The 16,446-nt window shown below is 40.6% G+C and overlaps 1 protein-coding gene and 1 long non-coding RNA gene across 7 annotated transcripts in view; one reads left to right on the top strand and one right to left on the bottom strand.

The window, feature by feature from the left end:
- C15H12orf56 (chromosome 15 C12orf56 homolog) overlaps positions 1-16,446 on the top strand; it is an 82,159-nt gene that overhangs the window by 29,829 nt on the left and 35,884 nt on the right. For all 5 annotated transcript variants that reach the window (XM_034644469.1, XM_002920050.4, XM_034644468.1 and 2 more), the window contains exons 4-5: positions 12,194-12,599; positions 16,173-16,246. In XM_034644469.1, coding sequence (XP_034500360.1) covers positions 12,194-12,599; positions 16,173-16,246 — 480 coding nt within the window. The remainder of the gene's footprint in view (positions 1-12,193; positions 12,600-16,172; positions 16,247-16,446) is intronic.
- Positions 4,251-16,446, bottom strand: part of LOC117796483 — a 72,949-nt gene continuing 60,753 nt past the window's right edge. The window contains exon 4 of one of the 2 annotated variants that reach the window (XR_004621034.1): positions 4,251-5,123. This is a non-coding gene — a long non-coding RNA (uncharacterized LOC117796483). Of the gene's footprint in view, positions 5,124-14,331; positions 14,361-16,446 lie in introns of those variants that run through there. The other variant, XR_004621033.1, reaches the window with a different exon arrangement.

The following is a 16,446-nucleotide window of genomic DNA, read 5'->3' as shown; positions in this document are numbered from 1 at the left end:
AGACTGGTGGGAATTAATGAGAATCTGAATTAGTTTAGTGGTAAAGGGAATAAAGAAAGACAAGCAAAATCCACAAGACTGGCAACTGAACACGAGAGAGATGGGAGAGAAATCACTGTGGTTTCAAGCTGGGGTTACTGCAAGGTGATGCCTTTCAGAGAAATAAGGATGGCAGGTGGGATGCAAACCCAAGACTGGTTTAGACAGGTTAAGCTTGAGGTCCTAGTAGGCCTCAGCTGGTAGGGTTCAGCTAGTAGTTAACGTGTCAGTCTGGGAGGCAGGAGAGGAGTGTGGATGTAAATTTAAAAAGGAGCTCCCTGGGTTCCCAGCTGGCTCAGTCAGTAGAACATACAACTCTTGATGTTGGGGTCATTAGTTCAAGCCCCACATTGGGCATAGAGCTTGCTTTAAAGAAAAAAAAAAAGTAAAAATAAATAAATAAATAAATAAATAAATAAATAAAAAGGAGTTTCCTAAGCTGCATAACTGAAGTCTGGTTCTATTACAAACCTTAAGTACCTAGAGTACTTAAGTAGAAGGAGGAAGGGAGCACAGGAGCCGAAGGGCTGCAGGTCAGGGGCAATACAGGCATGGGGGAAATGAATGCAGGATGGAGACCGGAAAGACAGGTCATGGCATGGGGTAAATAGCTAAGCGAGGAAAACACTGCAGAATGCTATAAAGGAAAAGTGAACTCCTAACTGGGGAGCATCCACAAATCCGTGCTGTTCCACACAGCGCATTAACTTAGGTTGCTGGGGGGAGGGGTTCCTCTGCACTTTCTCTCACTCCAACTTTCTCTCACTGAACAAGATGACCTACAAAGTCTCTTCTAAACCTGCATTTCATTATTGCAACTTCCTTTCTCTCTCACACACAAATTTGGCTTAGGAAGATAGATAGATAGATAGATAGATAGATAGATAGATAGATAGATAGATAGATGATAGATAGATAGAGTACTGAGAACACATTATCAATTTACTTTACAGAATTCTAACTTTACAACCAACTACTCTGGGCAAGAAAATTGGTGGAAACTTGGCTACAGGAACTGTAACTCTCTTAAAGGTTTTTCAAGTTTAAGGAGTTAAACAGCTGGCTCAGCTGGAAGAGCATGAGACTCTTAATCTTGGGGTTGTGAGTTTGAGTCCCATGTTGGGTACAGAGATTGATTAAAAAATAAATAATCTTAAAATAATCTTAAAAAATAAAATAAAAATTAAGGGGTGCAGCTGGTTAAGCGTCTGCCTTTGGCTCAGGACATAATCTCGGGGTCCCAGGATTGAGCCCCACATTGGGCTCTCTGCTCAGCTGCAGCCTGCTTCTCCCTCTCCCTCCTCTGCTTCCCCTGCTTGTGGGCTCTCTCTTTGTCAAATAAATAAATAAATAAATAAATAAATAAATAAATAAATAAATAAAATCTTTAAAAAATTTTTTAAAAACTAAATTAAAAAAAAATGATCTCTGTGTTCAGTCAGTGCTCTCAATGCTTTGAGGTTCTGATTATACTTGAAGCTGTAACATCAGGAAAATTTAACTGGCTACAACAGGATTGAGCAGTAAGTGTTCTGTTTTGCATTGCAAACCGTAGCTCAGAAAGCACTCTGAGACCCCTTTGTAATGCTGGGAGTGGGGGAGGGCCCATCAGCCCGCACAGCTGAATTCCCTCTCCAGGCTTTCTCAGTAGGGTGCTACTGGCTTTCTGTGTGGGACCGCCTGTTGTCATGCAGAACTCCGCCCACTGTGGGACCTGGGCGTCCCTGGCTCTTGTCCACTAAATGCCTGTAACTCTCCTTATTTATTGTGGCAATGAAAAAACGCACCAGCACACATTTCCATGGGAACCACCCCTGCTAATTCCATCTGTCAACACAAGTTTGTTTGCATTTCCTCAGCCCAGGCCCTTTCTCCCTTCTCTCTGCAATCCTCTCTCAACTTTCCTAGTACCATCCTTGCTCTCCCTATGAAATTCTTGGGTTTTTATGGACACCACAGTGTGACAACGTAATAATACGAATTTACAATGGTTCCCGCTTCAGTGGGATTTCCATTTTAATAGGCCCCCAAGCCAGAAGCTCAAGGAAAGCAGCTCTTAGTAGAATTTCGTTTCGTTGAGGTAAAACTGACACACAGTAGGGGCGCCGGGGTGGCTCATTTGGTGAAGCGGCCGCCTTCGGCTCAGGTCATGATCCCGGGGTCCTGGGATCGAGCCCCGCATTGGGCTCTCGGCTCAGTGGGGAGTCTGCTCCTCCCACTGCCGGTCCCCCTATTCTATAAATAAATAAATAAATAAATAAATAAATAAATAAATAAATAAAATCTTAAAAAAAAAAACAAAACCAGACACACAGTAAAACTGCAAAAAAGTATACAGTTTGATAATTTTGTCCTAGGTGTACCCCCATGAAAGCACCACCATTATCGACATGTCTCACTCCCTCCCTGCACTATGTCCTGGAAACTTTCTCAAGGCAGTAAGCTGGGGCGGTTGTTAGGTCTCCCCTTGTTTGGTTTCCACCTCTCGGAGATGACTGTCTTACGTTGTCAGATGTCAGGTGAGAGGGTTTATCTAGTCCCTATTACTCCACCCTGGCCTGAAACAGAAAACAAAACAAAACCAGAAGCAAAACCTAGTAGCATTTTAATCTTTACGCTAGTATATACGGAAGGGGGTTTGGATTGGTTTCAAATCCTTCCTGGAGCCAGTGACAGTTCCAGAATTTTCATGAAAGAGATTCCATAAAAGCGGGCAGCAAAAGGGGGGGGGGTGGTTAGGAGACTTCTTTCCCTTTGGTAGGCACAAACCTTTATGTGATAGATGTATGTATGTATGTATGTATTTATTATTATTTTTTTAAAGATTTCACTTATTCGACAGAGATAGATAGCCAGCGAGAGAGGGAATACAAGCAGGGGGAGTGGGAGAGGAAGAAGCAGGCTCACAGCAGAGGAGCCCGATGCGGGGCTCGATCCCATAACGCCGGGATCACGCCCTGAGCCGAAGGCAGACGCGTAACCGCTGTGCCACCCAGGCGCCCCTAGATGTATTTATTTTTGATGGCTTACCGAGGGTGGGAAACTAGTGAAGATCTTAGGGAATGAGGGGCAGCAAAGCCCTCTCTCCCCTTAGGCTCTGCCTTTGGGAGCTGCTGCTTTAGGCCAATTGCATTTACCAACTCCAGTTCCAGACTACAATAATGAGGACCCCGTGAAGCGCAGAAGGAGCCCAACCACGCCCACGCATATGACTACTATTCTGCCTTTTACAAGAAGATAAAACCACACATTTTTAGAAAACTTTCTCAACAAAGTTAAATATTCCAAACAAGGTTAGTTAGAGAGTCCGTTCAATAGCAGAGCGCATTTCCCCGAGCCCTCCCCCTGTTGGAGGTTTGATCGGGGCTCCGGGGCTTGAACCTGCTTGTCAGGAAGCCAAAATCTGGGACACTCACTGCTGCTTCCTAAAGAATCGTTCCTGCTTTGAGATGAGTACACGCTCTTCACGCGTGCTGGCTGGGCCATGTGAGCAGATAGCCCAAAGCAGGGTTTGGGAATAAAGGTCACCTGGAATAACAGCACAAATCCATGTTTTTTTCAAGTCTGGCCTCATGCCAGAATCTCTCAAGGGTTCATGCAAAGTTCAGACTTCTGGACTTTCCCCCCAGACTAGTGAATCCTAAGCTTTCGGGCTGGGACTCAGCAGTGTTTTTAGTAGCTCCCTAGATGGTACTGCTAGCTAGCTACCGAGGTTCAGGAAATCCTGGGCTAAGTAGTCAATCGACTCCCGGATTATTCAGATTCCTGAGTTCTATAACCACAATATATTTATAATCCATCAACTACTCTCTGTTTTCACTGTCAATCCTGTGCAAGCAACTGTCATCTCGCACCTGGGTTTGCAACACCCCTCACTGCTCTCCCCATCTCCGCTCTTGGTATCTGCTGTGGTTGGAGTGTTTGTGTCCCTCCCAGATTCCTATGCTGAAATCTGAACCCCCAAAGGTGCGGGTAATGGGAGGTGAGCCTTTGGGTGGTGCTTTAATCCTGGGGGTGGAGGCCTCATGACTGAGATTAATGCTCTTAGAGAAGAGACTCCAAAGACCTCACCAGCCCCTTCCACCATGGAAAGGCACAGCAGGATGGAACTGGCCAGGAACCAGGAAGAGGGGCCCCACCAGAAGGCCACCACACCAGCACCCTGACCTTGGACTTCACAACCTCCTGAACTGTGAGCAGCATATTTTCAGTTTTTTTTTTTTTATAAGCCACCCAGTCTGTGGCCAGGCTGCTCTGATAGCAGTGCCAGCAAGCTAACACACTGCCTCTCCTGTCTGAATCCGTTACTCACCTTAAAGCCAAAGTGATCTTTTCCAAATGACCTTTTTTTTTTTTTGTTAAAATCTTTAGGTAGTATCCCATTGCCCAGAAAAAACCCTTTACACATCTAGACAGCCCTGTAAGACCTGGCCTTTGCTTCTGTCTCCAGCTTCATCTCCAGTCACTTCAGCCCTTGCTCACCACATAGGCTAGTGCACCTCAAGCTTTTTCCACCCCAGGGCCTTTACACATCTTTTCTCCTCTTAACACTGCTTTTCACATGGCTCACTCTCGTCCTTCAGGCCTTAGCTTGAATTTCCACATCTCAGACAGGCCTTGCCTGCTCACCTCTCTGAAGTACGTGACCTTCCAACAGATGCACACAGGTTTTATCAGAGTGCTCAGTTTGTGTCACAGCACCGTCGTAAACATAACATTTAGTTGTTACATTTTCTGTAGCTTGTTGTCGTGTTCCCACTAGAATGTAAGCCTCATGGCACATGTTTGTGAAAGGATTAATCATATTCTTTACAACCTAGCCTGGCTTGTGTTATATAGGCTTGGGGAAGCATGATTTGATCTTAATCCATGAGATAATAAAGCATGTTTTGAAGGGGTTGACGCACTTCCTTTGTTGCCCTAAGTGCTGTGACTTCTTAGTTCTGGGAGGAGGGGTCTCTGTTGTCCCAGGTGTTCTAGACCACTTGGATACTCTCCTTGTTTTCTTCCAATTGAGAAAAATAAAAGAGGTTTCTAATGAATGTTTGCAGTAGTTGTTTCAGGTTATCCTGGAGGTCAGGATTCTGTTAGAAGTAACAAAAATCCAACTTAGGTTAAAAGGGGAATTTTTTGGAATAACTGGGACCACTCAGGTAATTCAACACTCATTCAACAGATATACATAGAAATAGACATAAATAGACACAAATGCAGATCTACCTACCTAACCGTTTAATCTGGCACACTTTAATTGCTGGGCTCTGATTCGACTTTAGGTGTTCAATAATAGGCAAAATCAGCAAAGGATAGAAGGCACGCAGCAGAAAGCAGGAATGGTCAGAATGAAGTTGAGACTGAGGCATTGCTGGAACTGGGGACTTGAGCGTGCATAGGACTTTGCATCCTCTGATGTTGGCTGTATCAGCCTCATTTTTTCTCACTGAATACCATGTCTTTCATGGGGCAACAAATAAAGTTACCACCTGTCTTAAATTCACATTACAGCTCCCACCACCAGACAGAGGCTAACTCATGTACTTTCTTGCATCAAATTTAAAAATCCTGGGAAGGTCTCTGATGCCCTAGCTTGAATAAATGACACACTGATGAAAAATATCCATCACAGCCAAGAGGTCAGAGACTTAAAAAAAATAAAAAAGTGGCTTCTGTGTGTTCCATGTGTGGAGGAAAGGAGTAACTTCCAAAAAAAGGGGGTGGAGGGGTAGGTCTACTCTCCATCCCATAGTTTTCTAATACTATCCTCTCTGCAATTAAACACATGAGTAAAAAGCGTAAACAAAAGGCAGGCTAAGATAGAAAACAGTAATTAGAGGACTAAAGAATGTTATCATGTACAGAGCTTTCAAACACCTCTGAGGTGTAAAGTTTTGGGCCTAATTATGAGAAGCTGCAGGTCATAAGAAGGATGCAGTTATCTTGGGACATGAGAGCTAACATAAGTATGATTACTTTTCAGGGTAATAGTAAACAACAGGTCTTTTAACACCTGAGGGATAGAAAGCAGACTAGTGATCTCTGATAATGAGATTCAGTGTTTAGGTTTCTCTATCTTTAGTGTAGCTCTTCATTAATGGATGGTTCCAGGTTCTCATACGTATTTTACAGGAGAAAACCCAAGTAGACATTTCAAGTAGAAATAGTGTATTGTGACCTACTTAAGAGTTCGCTAAAGCTGTGGGGGGTGGGGGGGGGGAAAGACTGCTTATTGCCTGTGAGTGTAAGGAAATAGAGAGGAAGGCTGAGATCAATAGAACACTTTTACAGTGCTTGCACAGAGGAAGATTTATATAAATTTAATTGAGTTCACCTTGAATAATCCATGAGGAAAAGAAATAGTGAGAATGCTTTGGCCTCAGCCCTGGTCTGTCAGGCCCATACCCAACAGGGTGGATTCTTTTTTTTTTTTTTTAATGATTTTTTATTATATTATGTTAGTCACCATACAGTACATCCCCAACCAGGGTGGATTCTAATCTGAGTTTACATCTATCTGTCGTCTCTACCAATATGTGGCTAGTGAAAATTTCAAAGTGGATTTTCTAACCATAGTGCATGGCAAGTAGAAGGATGAGCTTTTGGAGAAACTGATCTGTTTAATAAATGGAATTAGAGCTGACAATCCTAACGGAATGAGAATGTGCTGCGCTTAATTGTACACCATTAGCAAAATACAAGAGGGGGAGAAACCAAGAACGTGAACCTTGTGTTATTCTCTAAGGAGCAGCACTTCTTGATAGGAAACAGAAAAAGGGAGCTGTGCTATTTCTCTCCCCGTAGTACATAAGCAAGCAGGCTCTGCAGCCACACTGGCTGATTCAGAATCCTGACTCTGCCCTGGGCTCTTTATCCTTCCTACGCTTCACTCCTCAGGGGTAGGACGGAGCTCAGGCTGGCTCCTTTCTCAGAGGGATGACATGTGTGGGCTCAATCATGAACATGTAAAGTGCTTAAACTGTGTGTGGCACGTAGTCCTTATTAAAACCTAGCTCTTTCGTTATTGCTGATTATCAGTAAGTCAGCCACTGGGCAGTTATTTATTCAGCATCCTCAGAGTCCCTGATCAAACCTTGGGATGGAATAATTTTCCTCTTTTCAACTCTCACTAATAACACTACTGTATTTAAAAAAATAAAAATGCTGTTGTGCAATAATTTGGCACGAGGTACCATCTATATTAATTTTTTTTCTTTTTTCTTTTTTTTTTAAAGATTTTATTTTTTTATTTGACAGAGAGAGAGAGAGAGATAGCCAGCGAGAGAGGGAACACAAGCAGGGGGAGTGGGAGAGGAAGAAGCAGGCTCCCAGCATAGGAGCCTGATGTGGGGCTCGATCCCAGAACTCCAGGATCACACCCTGAGCCAAAGGCAGACGCTTAACGACTGAGCCACCCAGGCGCCCCATAATTTTCTTTTTTTAATATTAATTTTCTAAGAATTTCTCGCACAGTAGGTTGCTATAGTTTTCTTAGAGGACCAGACCTGTGTTTATGTAAATATACTATATGTGTAAATACCTGGGCCCACAATGTTTAGAAATTCAAGAGAAAGGATTCAAGGCCTCTAAGAACTGTTTTTATAATGAGTCTTTACATCTTCGTTATTCTCAAAACTGGCTCTGAAAACATTACATATATTCTCAAGCACATAATTTGCTCATAGTATATCATTAGTATTCTTTGCTCAGTTATACATTTATAAAAATATAAAATACATTTATTGAGCTTTGGGGTAGAATCACTATTCGTTCTTCTCCCGCATCACTCTCTTCCTCTTCCCTCCTCCTGTGCTCCCTTCATGGACCTGTCTGAAAATTCCCCTGAGATCAGGAAGACTGCTTTGTTCATTATATCTATGAATCTGCTTGTTGGTTTTAGACATTATAAGTATCTCCTACCATTCTGCCAGCTATCCATTAGCTTTGTCTGTGTGGTATCTTTTACTGCACAGAGGAAGATTTATAAATTTTGATGTAATAATATTAAAGTTTTGATTCTAGTCAAGATGGAATAAGTGTACTTCACCCCATCTCTCCCTCTGAATGCAAGTACAAATCTTGAACAGAATGCATATGGCAGTTGACTGCCTGATTTAAAAAAAATTCTCTATTGCACTTAAACAGGATTCAGAGTTAAAAACAGCTATTGATTTTTCTGTAAAATATACTTTAGCTGAGTCGCATGTATTTTGACATGTACTGTCATTCAGTTCTTAGTATCTCTGAGTTTCCTTTATTATTTTCAGCAGGTTGATTATGATGTGTCTGGTGAGGAATTTTGGAGTTTATTTTTTTGCGGATTCACTGAGTTTCTTGAATCTGTAAGTTTATGCCTTTTGGCAAATTTGGAGAGTTTTTGGCCATGACTCCTTCAAATATTTTTTCTGCACCACACTTTTCCTCCTTTCTTTCCAGGACTCTGAAGAGATGAATATTAGACCTTTCATATTGTCAGTCCCCTGAAATTCTGTTCCTGTTTTTCTTCAATCTTTAATCTCCATGTTGTTCAGATTGGATAACATCTGTTCATCTATCTTCAAATTCAATGACTCTTTCTCTGTCATTTCTATACTGTTTGCTGAGCTCATTCAGTGAATTTTTAAATTTTTGGTTATTATAGTGTGCTTTTCCTCTTAGAAGTTCCACGTGGGGGGCGCCTGGGTGGCACAGCGGTTAAGCGTCTGCCTTCAGCTCAGGGCGTGATCCTGGCGTTATGGGATCGAGCCCCACATCAGGCTCCTCTGCTATGAGCCTGCTTCTTCCTCTCCCATTCCCCCTGCTTGTGTTCCCTCTTTCGCTGGCTGTCTCTATCTCTGTCAAATAAATAAATAAAATCTTTAAAAAAAAAAAAAAAGAAGTTCCATGTGGTCCCTTTTTATATCTTCTGAATTGGAATTAGTTTTTTATTTGTCATTTTATTTATTTTTAAGTATGCTCCATACCCAAAGCAGGGCTTGAACTCACAACCCTGGGATCAAGAGTCACATGCTCTGCTGACTGAGTCAGCCAGGCACCTTTTTTTCTAACTTTGAATATAGAGTTGCTTATATTTCTCAATTCTGCTTTAGAAGAATCTTCATGGGGGAATTTTTTTTTTTTTAAGATTTTATTTATTTATTTGACAGAGAGAGAGAGAGCTCAAGCAGGGGAAGCGGCAGGCAGAGGGAGAGGGAGAAGGAGGCTCCCCACCAAGCAAGGAGCTGGATGCAGGGCTAGATCTCAGGACCCTGGGATCATGACCTGAGCTAAAGGCAGATGCTTAACCCACTGAGCCACCCAGGCACCTTTTCATGGGGGAATTTTTTATTCAAGAGAGCTCAAATTCTGGATCTTGAGATCTAGGTCTGTCGGACTTCTTACAGAAGAATCCTCATTATTGTTCTTCTCGTTTCTTATTTTTAGCACATTAATCTGACCATCTATTTCAACATGATAGGTTTCTAGCTCTCCGTGAAAATTAAACTCTCCATTTCATATTCATTTAACTTCTTTCTTATCCTTTTTTAAGAATTTCTCAAATACCCATTTTTTTTTCTACTTTACCATTTTTCTTCATTTCTTGGTAGAGTATCAATATGCTAGCATATGTGTACTTCCTATTCTTAGCTAACTTGAGCCTGACAGGTTTTTGTGAAGCTGTTCCATTTTGCCTGTTGCTTTTTGGACTGTGACCCAACATTTTCAGTCTCAAGGAGTTTATCTGTCTTTGATGCAGAGGGAAAAAGTTAGAAGTAATTTGTGCCTACTTTTGATTTTGGAGTTCCCTTTCCTACTTCTCTCTTCTCTTCCTTTAATGTGGTTGGGTTCTCTCTAGAGATACACAGTCAGCTCATTAGAAAAACTCTTGACTTTTAGCAACTTAGTTCTATAAATATGAAGTTGACATGTGTGCAAATTCAAGGCTCTAGAACTCTTGCTTAGTAACAAACTACTCTTTAATCAGACTAGTAAAGATGGGTATTACTGAATTTCAAATGAAGAATACAGTTTAGTTTTATGCGTTGACTTGCTTAACTGGTGAAGCTACAATTTCCATGGTATTTTCATTTACACTGCCAAAAAGGTATCATTTTTAGAAATCCTTTTTTTCTCTCCAAAATAATAGGTTTTTCATATAACTGAATAAATAACAGTCACTTCAAGTGAGATTTTCTTAAGCTACCTAAAACCATTTTGCTGAGCTTTTATATGAAACATAGATTGTGCCTAAAATGAACATTTAACATAATTTTATAACATTATGTAGCACAATCTACATACTGGTTATTTAATGCTCTTCCATTTCCATAGAGAAAATTTCAGAATATATTATCTGAAGGAATAAAGAAAAATTATCTCTTTAAAAAGAGGATTGGAGTATGTATCATCCATTTCTGAGCTGGACATATTCATTTAACCTGAAAATCCTTAGTGTGAGCATCTTATATTCTTAGACACTTTGATAATCCTGTTACATAATACCAGAATCCTATGAAAAAATAGGGTTAGGTAAGGGACTTACTGAGCAGCATTCAGGGGTTGTGGGTTATACAGTGATTTGTTCAGTTGTGTGTTTAAAATCTGGCCATGCCATGGGCTGATCCACAGGGCAAGAAGGGTGCAGGAAGGAGGGGTGCTCTTAAGCTTTCCTTTCCAGATCACATTCTGGGACCACAACACCAGTGTTGTGCATATCCTTAAGCCTGAGGGTTTGGCAAGGGGTGGCTGTTTATAGAACTTGGATGCGCAAACTGAGGTGACCACTTATAGGTGTCACACACATTCACACACACACACACACACACACACGTACACACACACACAGTGCGTGCACATGCATCTGCAACAGTGGGGGCAGAGGGAGCCGAGGGTTGGAACTCAACACGGTTCATAATACTGTATAGATAATGAATGGAATTTATACACGTTTAAAATTAATTTAAAGACGAGGAAAAACAAAGTGCCTTTCCACTTTCAAGAAGGTTCCAATTTTATAAGGGAGACAACGCATTTTACTCTAAAACGATAAACCAGCAATTGGAGGCAGTATGGGAGAGGATAGCTAGTATAGTAGGAGATAGCTAGCACCTACTGAGTACTTCCAGTGTTACAAACACATTGCATATATTTTCTTATTTAATCCTCACAGAAACTTTTTGAGATTGGTGCTATTATTGGTTCCTATTTTGAGATTAGGAAATTGAAGCTGAGGTCAACCAAAGTCACAAAACCACTGAGTGGCAGAGCCAGGATTGGAACTTGGATCTCATCATGACCCTACAAGTTCTTAGCCTCTACCACTTGCCTCCTGATGCAGCAGACTTAGAGAAATGGTCATGGTAAGGTGGACAGCAGGGAAGGTGAGGGTGGAACACAGGACTGATTCTGAAAAATGTGGAATGACATTTGGAATGACACTGGAAAATCAGAGGAGTATTAGCAAGACATGAATTCAAGAAAATACCATTAAAAAAAAAATCTCACGTCCTATCTCCATATGAATAGTTTTTTTTTTGTTTTTTTTTTTTTTTTTACAGGATCCATTTGAAATGCACAATGGAAGAAGAGTCAGGTTTCAAAAGCAGGATGAAAAGTTCTTTAATTGGAAATACTGGGATTCTCTGAAGGACAGGCACAATACTTTATTTATTTATTTATTTATTTATTTATTTATTTATTTATTTTTAAAGATTTTATTTATTTATTCGACAGAGATGGAGACAAGCCAGCGAGAGAGGGAACACAAGCAGGGGGAGTGGGAGAGGAAGAAGCAGGCTCCCAATGGAGGAGCCTGGTGGGGCTCGATCCCAGGACTCCAGGATCACGCCCTGAGCCGAAGGCAGACGCTTAACTGCTGTGCCACCCAGGCGCCCCGACAGGCACAATACTTTAGATATAGAAAGTGCTTTAAATGACACTGGGTACAGATTTATTTCTGAAAGCAGGAAACTATAATGAAGAATTATACCATACCTCCACTAGGTCAGTGGGTAAGCAAGTGAGATTAAATCACTCCCTTCTCTTAATAAGCAGTCTTTTTATTTGAAAACATTTATTTCCTTGCAGAGTCTTAAATTGCTGCAATTGGGCCACCGGATTCTTTTTGTTCCTTACTGTTAAATTCTGAATATTATGTTTAACACTAACTTCTACCTGACAGGTACTGCCACGAGAGAAGCACACGATCCAAGGATTCAACCTTCTGTCCTTCAGACCACAAGAAGCTGTCTCTTCACAGCCAACGTGCCTTTCGACCCTTACCGACCCCCTCCAGGAGGGGCTGTCAGTCCACATCAGCCACTGGAAAGACGGTCAGCGTGCCATCTTGCACAACCAACACAAAAGAACCCAAGGGACTTCCAGATCACAAAGGTTCTCTAAGTGAAATCTCTTTCAAGTGCAATGGGAACAGAAATGAATTTTATTTAGGAAATTCCTCCCTGGCCTCCCCTTTACAGAACAACCCAAACATAGAGAAAAAGGCATCGGAACTTCATTTGTACATTATTTCCACAACCTCATCAATATTTCTGCACTTAAAAAGTTCATGGAACAATTATATTATAGTAAGTGCACTTGTAAGTTAACTTTGGCTGGAGTAACTTTTTTTAAGATTTATTTATTTATTTTAGAGAGAGAGTGTGCAAGCAAGGGGGGCAGGGAGCTGAGGGAGAGAGAATCCTGAAGCAGACTCCCTGCTGAGCCGGGAGCTGTCTGCAAGATCACGACCTGAGCCCAAATCAACAGTGGCCGCTTAATCAATTGCGCCCCCCCAGGCACCCCAGGCTGGAGTATTTTTTAAAGCAAACATGCCTTTCTTGCTTCCCAAAATTTCCATTTTGGAAATTTAGCCTTGGTATTTAATACTCTGAAAGACAAACACACTGGACAATTAAGGATTTGATTTTATTCAAGCTAGAGCAAGAAGGAAAATGCTCATTCATGAGGAGTGTCTTAAAGAAAAGGAGATGGACCAGGGGTTTTACAGAGGTGGGTAAATGAGGAAGTCTCCTGGGAATCCTGCAGAAGAAGGGAGAAGGTCTTATCTTGGAATATTTGTGAGTAGGGTGGTCTCTTTCAGTTGGCTGGGGTGATTCCTCAGCCATTTCTGCTTTCAGAGAGCACAGAGCTCACATAACATTCAACCTTGTCAGTATGTCTCTTATTTCTTAGCTGCACTATTGAAAGTAGGTCAATGGGAGTCACTGTTGTAGGAGCAGGTAATTTAATAGAGATTACCTGGTCTAAGTACCTTATTTTATAAATGAGGAAACTGAATATTTTAGGTGACTTACTCAAGATTATATAGTGGGTTTAAGGGCAGAGTCAGAACTCTCATTTATTTCAAATACTCTCAATATTTCAAAATGACTGTTTATGTTTCCCTGACTTGACTAATTCCTGATTTTAGTACTACTTTTTATTTTTTATTTATTTTATTGTATTATTTTTTAATAAGATGGTTAAGGTTTATTGGTGTAATGATAGTGAATCAAATAGATTAATTGTAACATTTATTTTCACTTATTTAAAAATTATCATTATTATTTTTTAATTTAAATTTTAGGTAGTTAGCATACAGTCCAGTATTGGTTTCTGGAGTAGAATTCAGTGATTCATCCCTTACATGCAACACCCAGTGCTCATCATGACAAGTGTGGTGCTACTTTTTAACCTGCAGCAGAGGCATGGTTGGGGCAAGTCAGATAGGCAAACTCATAGCCCTTCTGATAATAAAAGGAATAGCGATAACTGACATGTATTAACAGGTAGGATCTGCTTTGATGCTTTCTGTATATTAACTCATTTAATCTGCACAACAACCCCAGGAGGTAGGACTGTTATTCTCATTTCATAGATGAGCAAATTAAGGCACTGAAAAATTAAATGATATATGCAAATTTGCACAATTTGCATGGAGCTGAGATTTGAACCTAGGTGGTCTGATTTTTTTCCACTGAAATAAATGTGGGCAGAAGGGGGTTATCTTTGAGTTGGTAGATACTATCATTAAAAAATAACGTTCTGGGGTGCCTTGGTGGCTCAGTTGGTTAAGTGTCCAACTCTTAGATTTTGGCTCAGGTCATGATCTCAGGGTTGTGTGATCGAGCTCCGCGTCGGGCTCTGCACTGGGTGTGGAGTCTGCTTAAGATTCTCTCTCTTGGGGCGCCTGGGTGGCACAGCGGTTAAGCGTCTGCCTTCGGCTCAGGGCGTGATTCCTGGAGTTGTGGGATCGAGCCCCACATCAGGCTCCTCTGCTATGAGCCTGCTTCTTCCTCTCCCACTCCCCCTGCTTGTGTTCCCTCTCTCGCTGGCTGTCTCTATCTCTGTCGAATAAATAAAATCTTTAAAAAAAAAAAACAAAAAACCATTTGCGCTGGGCTTAGGTNCTTAAAAATAATAATGTTCTACCCCTTGAAAGATGGAAAATGGGTAAGCAAATACTTCATGCATAAATGATGAATTAAGTTAGCCTTCATTCTAATAAGAATAAGACTGTTCAATATAAACATTTAAAAAGTTGTGACTTTTTTGTGACACTCTTTAATACTTTTGATTATTCTTGGCGATGCCTTCATAAGTTTTAGGAAATTAAAAAAAAATCATCTCCGAAATCAGTCAGACTTATCTTGGCTAACTGATCTCTTGTGCTTTGGGATCCAGAATGATCATTCACATTGAGGTAGGGAAATGCTACTGGGGAAAAAAAAATGGACATCTTAACTCTCTCTATATTTTCAGGTAAACCTAAACCATCCAGTGAGAAATTAGCACTCATTCTGATTTTAAGGATTTCATCCAACTCTTGATCTCAGGGTCATGAGTTTGAGCCCCATACTGGATGTAGAGTGCTTTAAAAAACAAAAATAGGGGGCGCCTGGGTGGCACAGCGGTTAAGCGTCTGCCTTCGGCTCAGGGCGTGATCCCGGCGTTCTGGGATCGAGCCCCACATCAGGCTCTTCAGCTATGAGCCTGCTTCTTCCTCTCCCACTCCCCCTGCTTGTGTTCCCTCTCTCGCTGGCTGTCTCTCTCTGTCAAATAAATAAATAAAATCTTTAAAAAAAAAAAACAACAAAAAAAAAACAAAAATAGGGGTGCCTGTGTGGCTCAGTTGGTTAAGCATCCAACTCTTGATCTCAGCTCAGGTCTTGATCTCAGGGTTGTGAGTTCAAGCCCTGGGCTGGGCTCCATGTTGGGCATGGAGCCTACTTTTAAAAAATTAAACGGATTGTAAAAAAACAAAAGTAGTGAGAAAAAGCACCTACTTCCTCCCTGGCCACCCACCTACCATCCTGCTCTGATATTAAGGAACAGAACAGGGGTAAGTTTGTTTGGAGTTGTAAATCAGCAACATTTCAGAAATTCTTTCTGACCTGTCTGTTAGGCCTCAACATAAAATAAAAGATTATTTAGAGAACTTGATGAACACTACTGACCCATTTTTTGGGAAAATGGCAACCCTAAAGATTAAGGGAAAAATAACCCTACTGATAGGGGAATAGTTTACAAAACTATTATATAATCTATACTATGGAATACTAAGTAATCATTAAAAAGATAGAAGTAAACCTATATACTCAGACATATATTAAGTGGGAAAAAAAGTTCCAGATTAATATATATGATGTAATTTAGCTAGTATTAAATATATATTATAAAAATATATCATCTAATATGTATATATTATAGAAGTATGTTATACTTAATATGTTTTATATACCTAAAGGGATATAAGCCAAGCTGATAATAATATAGTAAGGACTTTGTTGTTACTGTTATTTTTAATTCCAGTGTAATTAATGTACAGTATTATTTTGGTTTCAGGTATATAGTAAGGTACTTTGACTAGTGGAATGGGAGGGGGAGGAAGAGACGGGGAACTTTTACCTTTTAGCTTATGCATTTTTTGTACTGTTTGATTTTGATAGATAATTTTATTTTATAATGAGCAAATGGCATGTTTAAAACTTTTTAAAAACTATAAGGAAAAACAATGCCCTGTGGTATCATTTATATAAACAAATCATGTACTATAGCAGGAATTAAGGAATAGATACATGATATTGAATAAAAGCAAGAGAAACTGATTTTCAGTAAACAAAAACGCTAACCATTCCCATTTTTTTTTTCTCTTTTAGAAAGCTACTCTTTTACAAGATCCCTTGTATGTTAGTGAGCTCAGTCCTGCTGTTGGAAGTCAAAAGCCATACAGGTAAGGTGATGCTATGCCAGAGCTGCGTGGGGGACTGTTCTCTCCTCTCTGCTTCTCCTAACTCCGTGTGTTGCTGCCCATCACAGTTACGGCTCTACTTCAACTCTCTGCCTTGAATTTTAGGTCTGCAAACATAATCACCTACTGGACATCACCTCTTAGAGGTCTTACAAGAACCTTAAACTCAGCATATTCAAAAC

The sequence above is a fragment of the Ailuropoda melanoleuca genome, chromosome 15 (assembly GCF_002007445.2).
Source record: "Ailuropoda melanoleuca isolate Jingjing chromosome 15, ASM200744v2, whole genome shotgun sequence".
Classification (NCBI taxonomy): Eukaryota; Metazoa; Chordata; class Mammalia; order Carnivora; family Ursidae; genus Ailuropoda; species Ailuropoda melanoleuca.
Note: the sequence above shows the minus strand (reverse complement) of the source record. Positions and strands in the feature narration are given on the sequence as shown.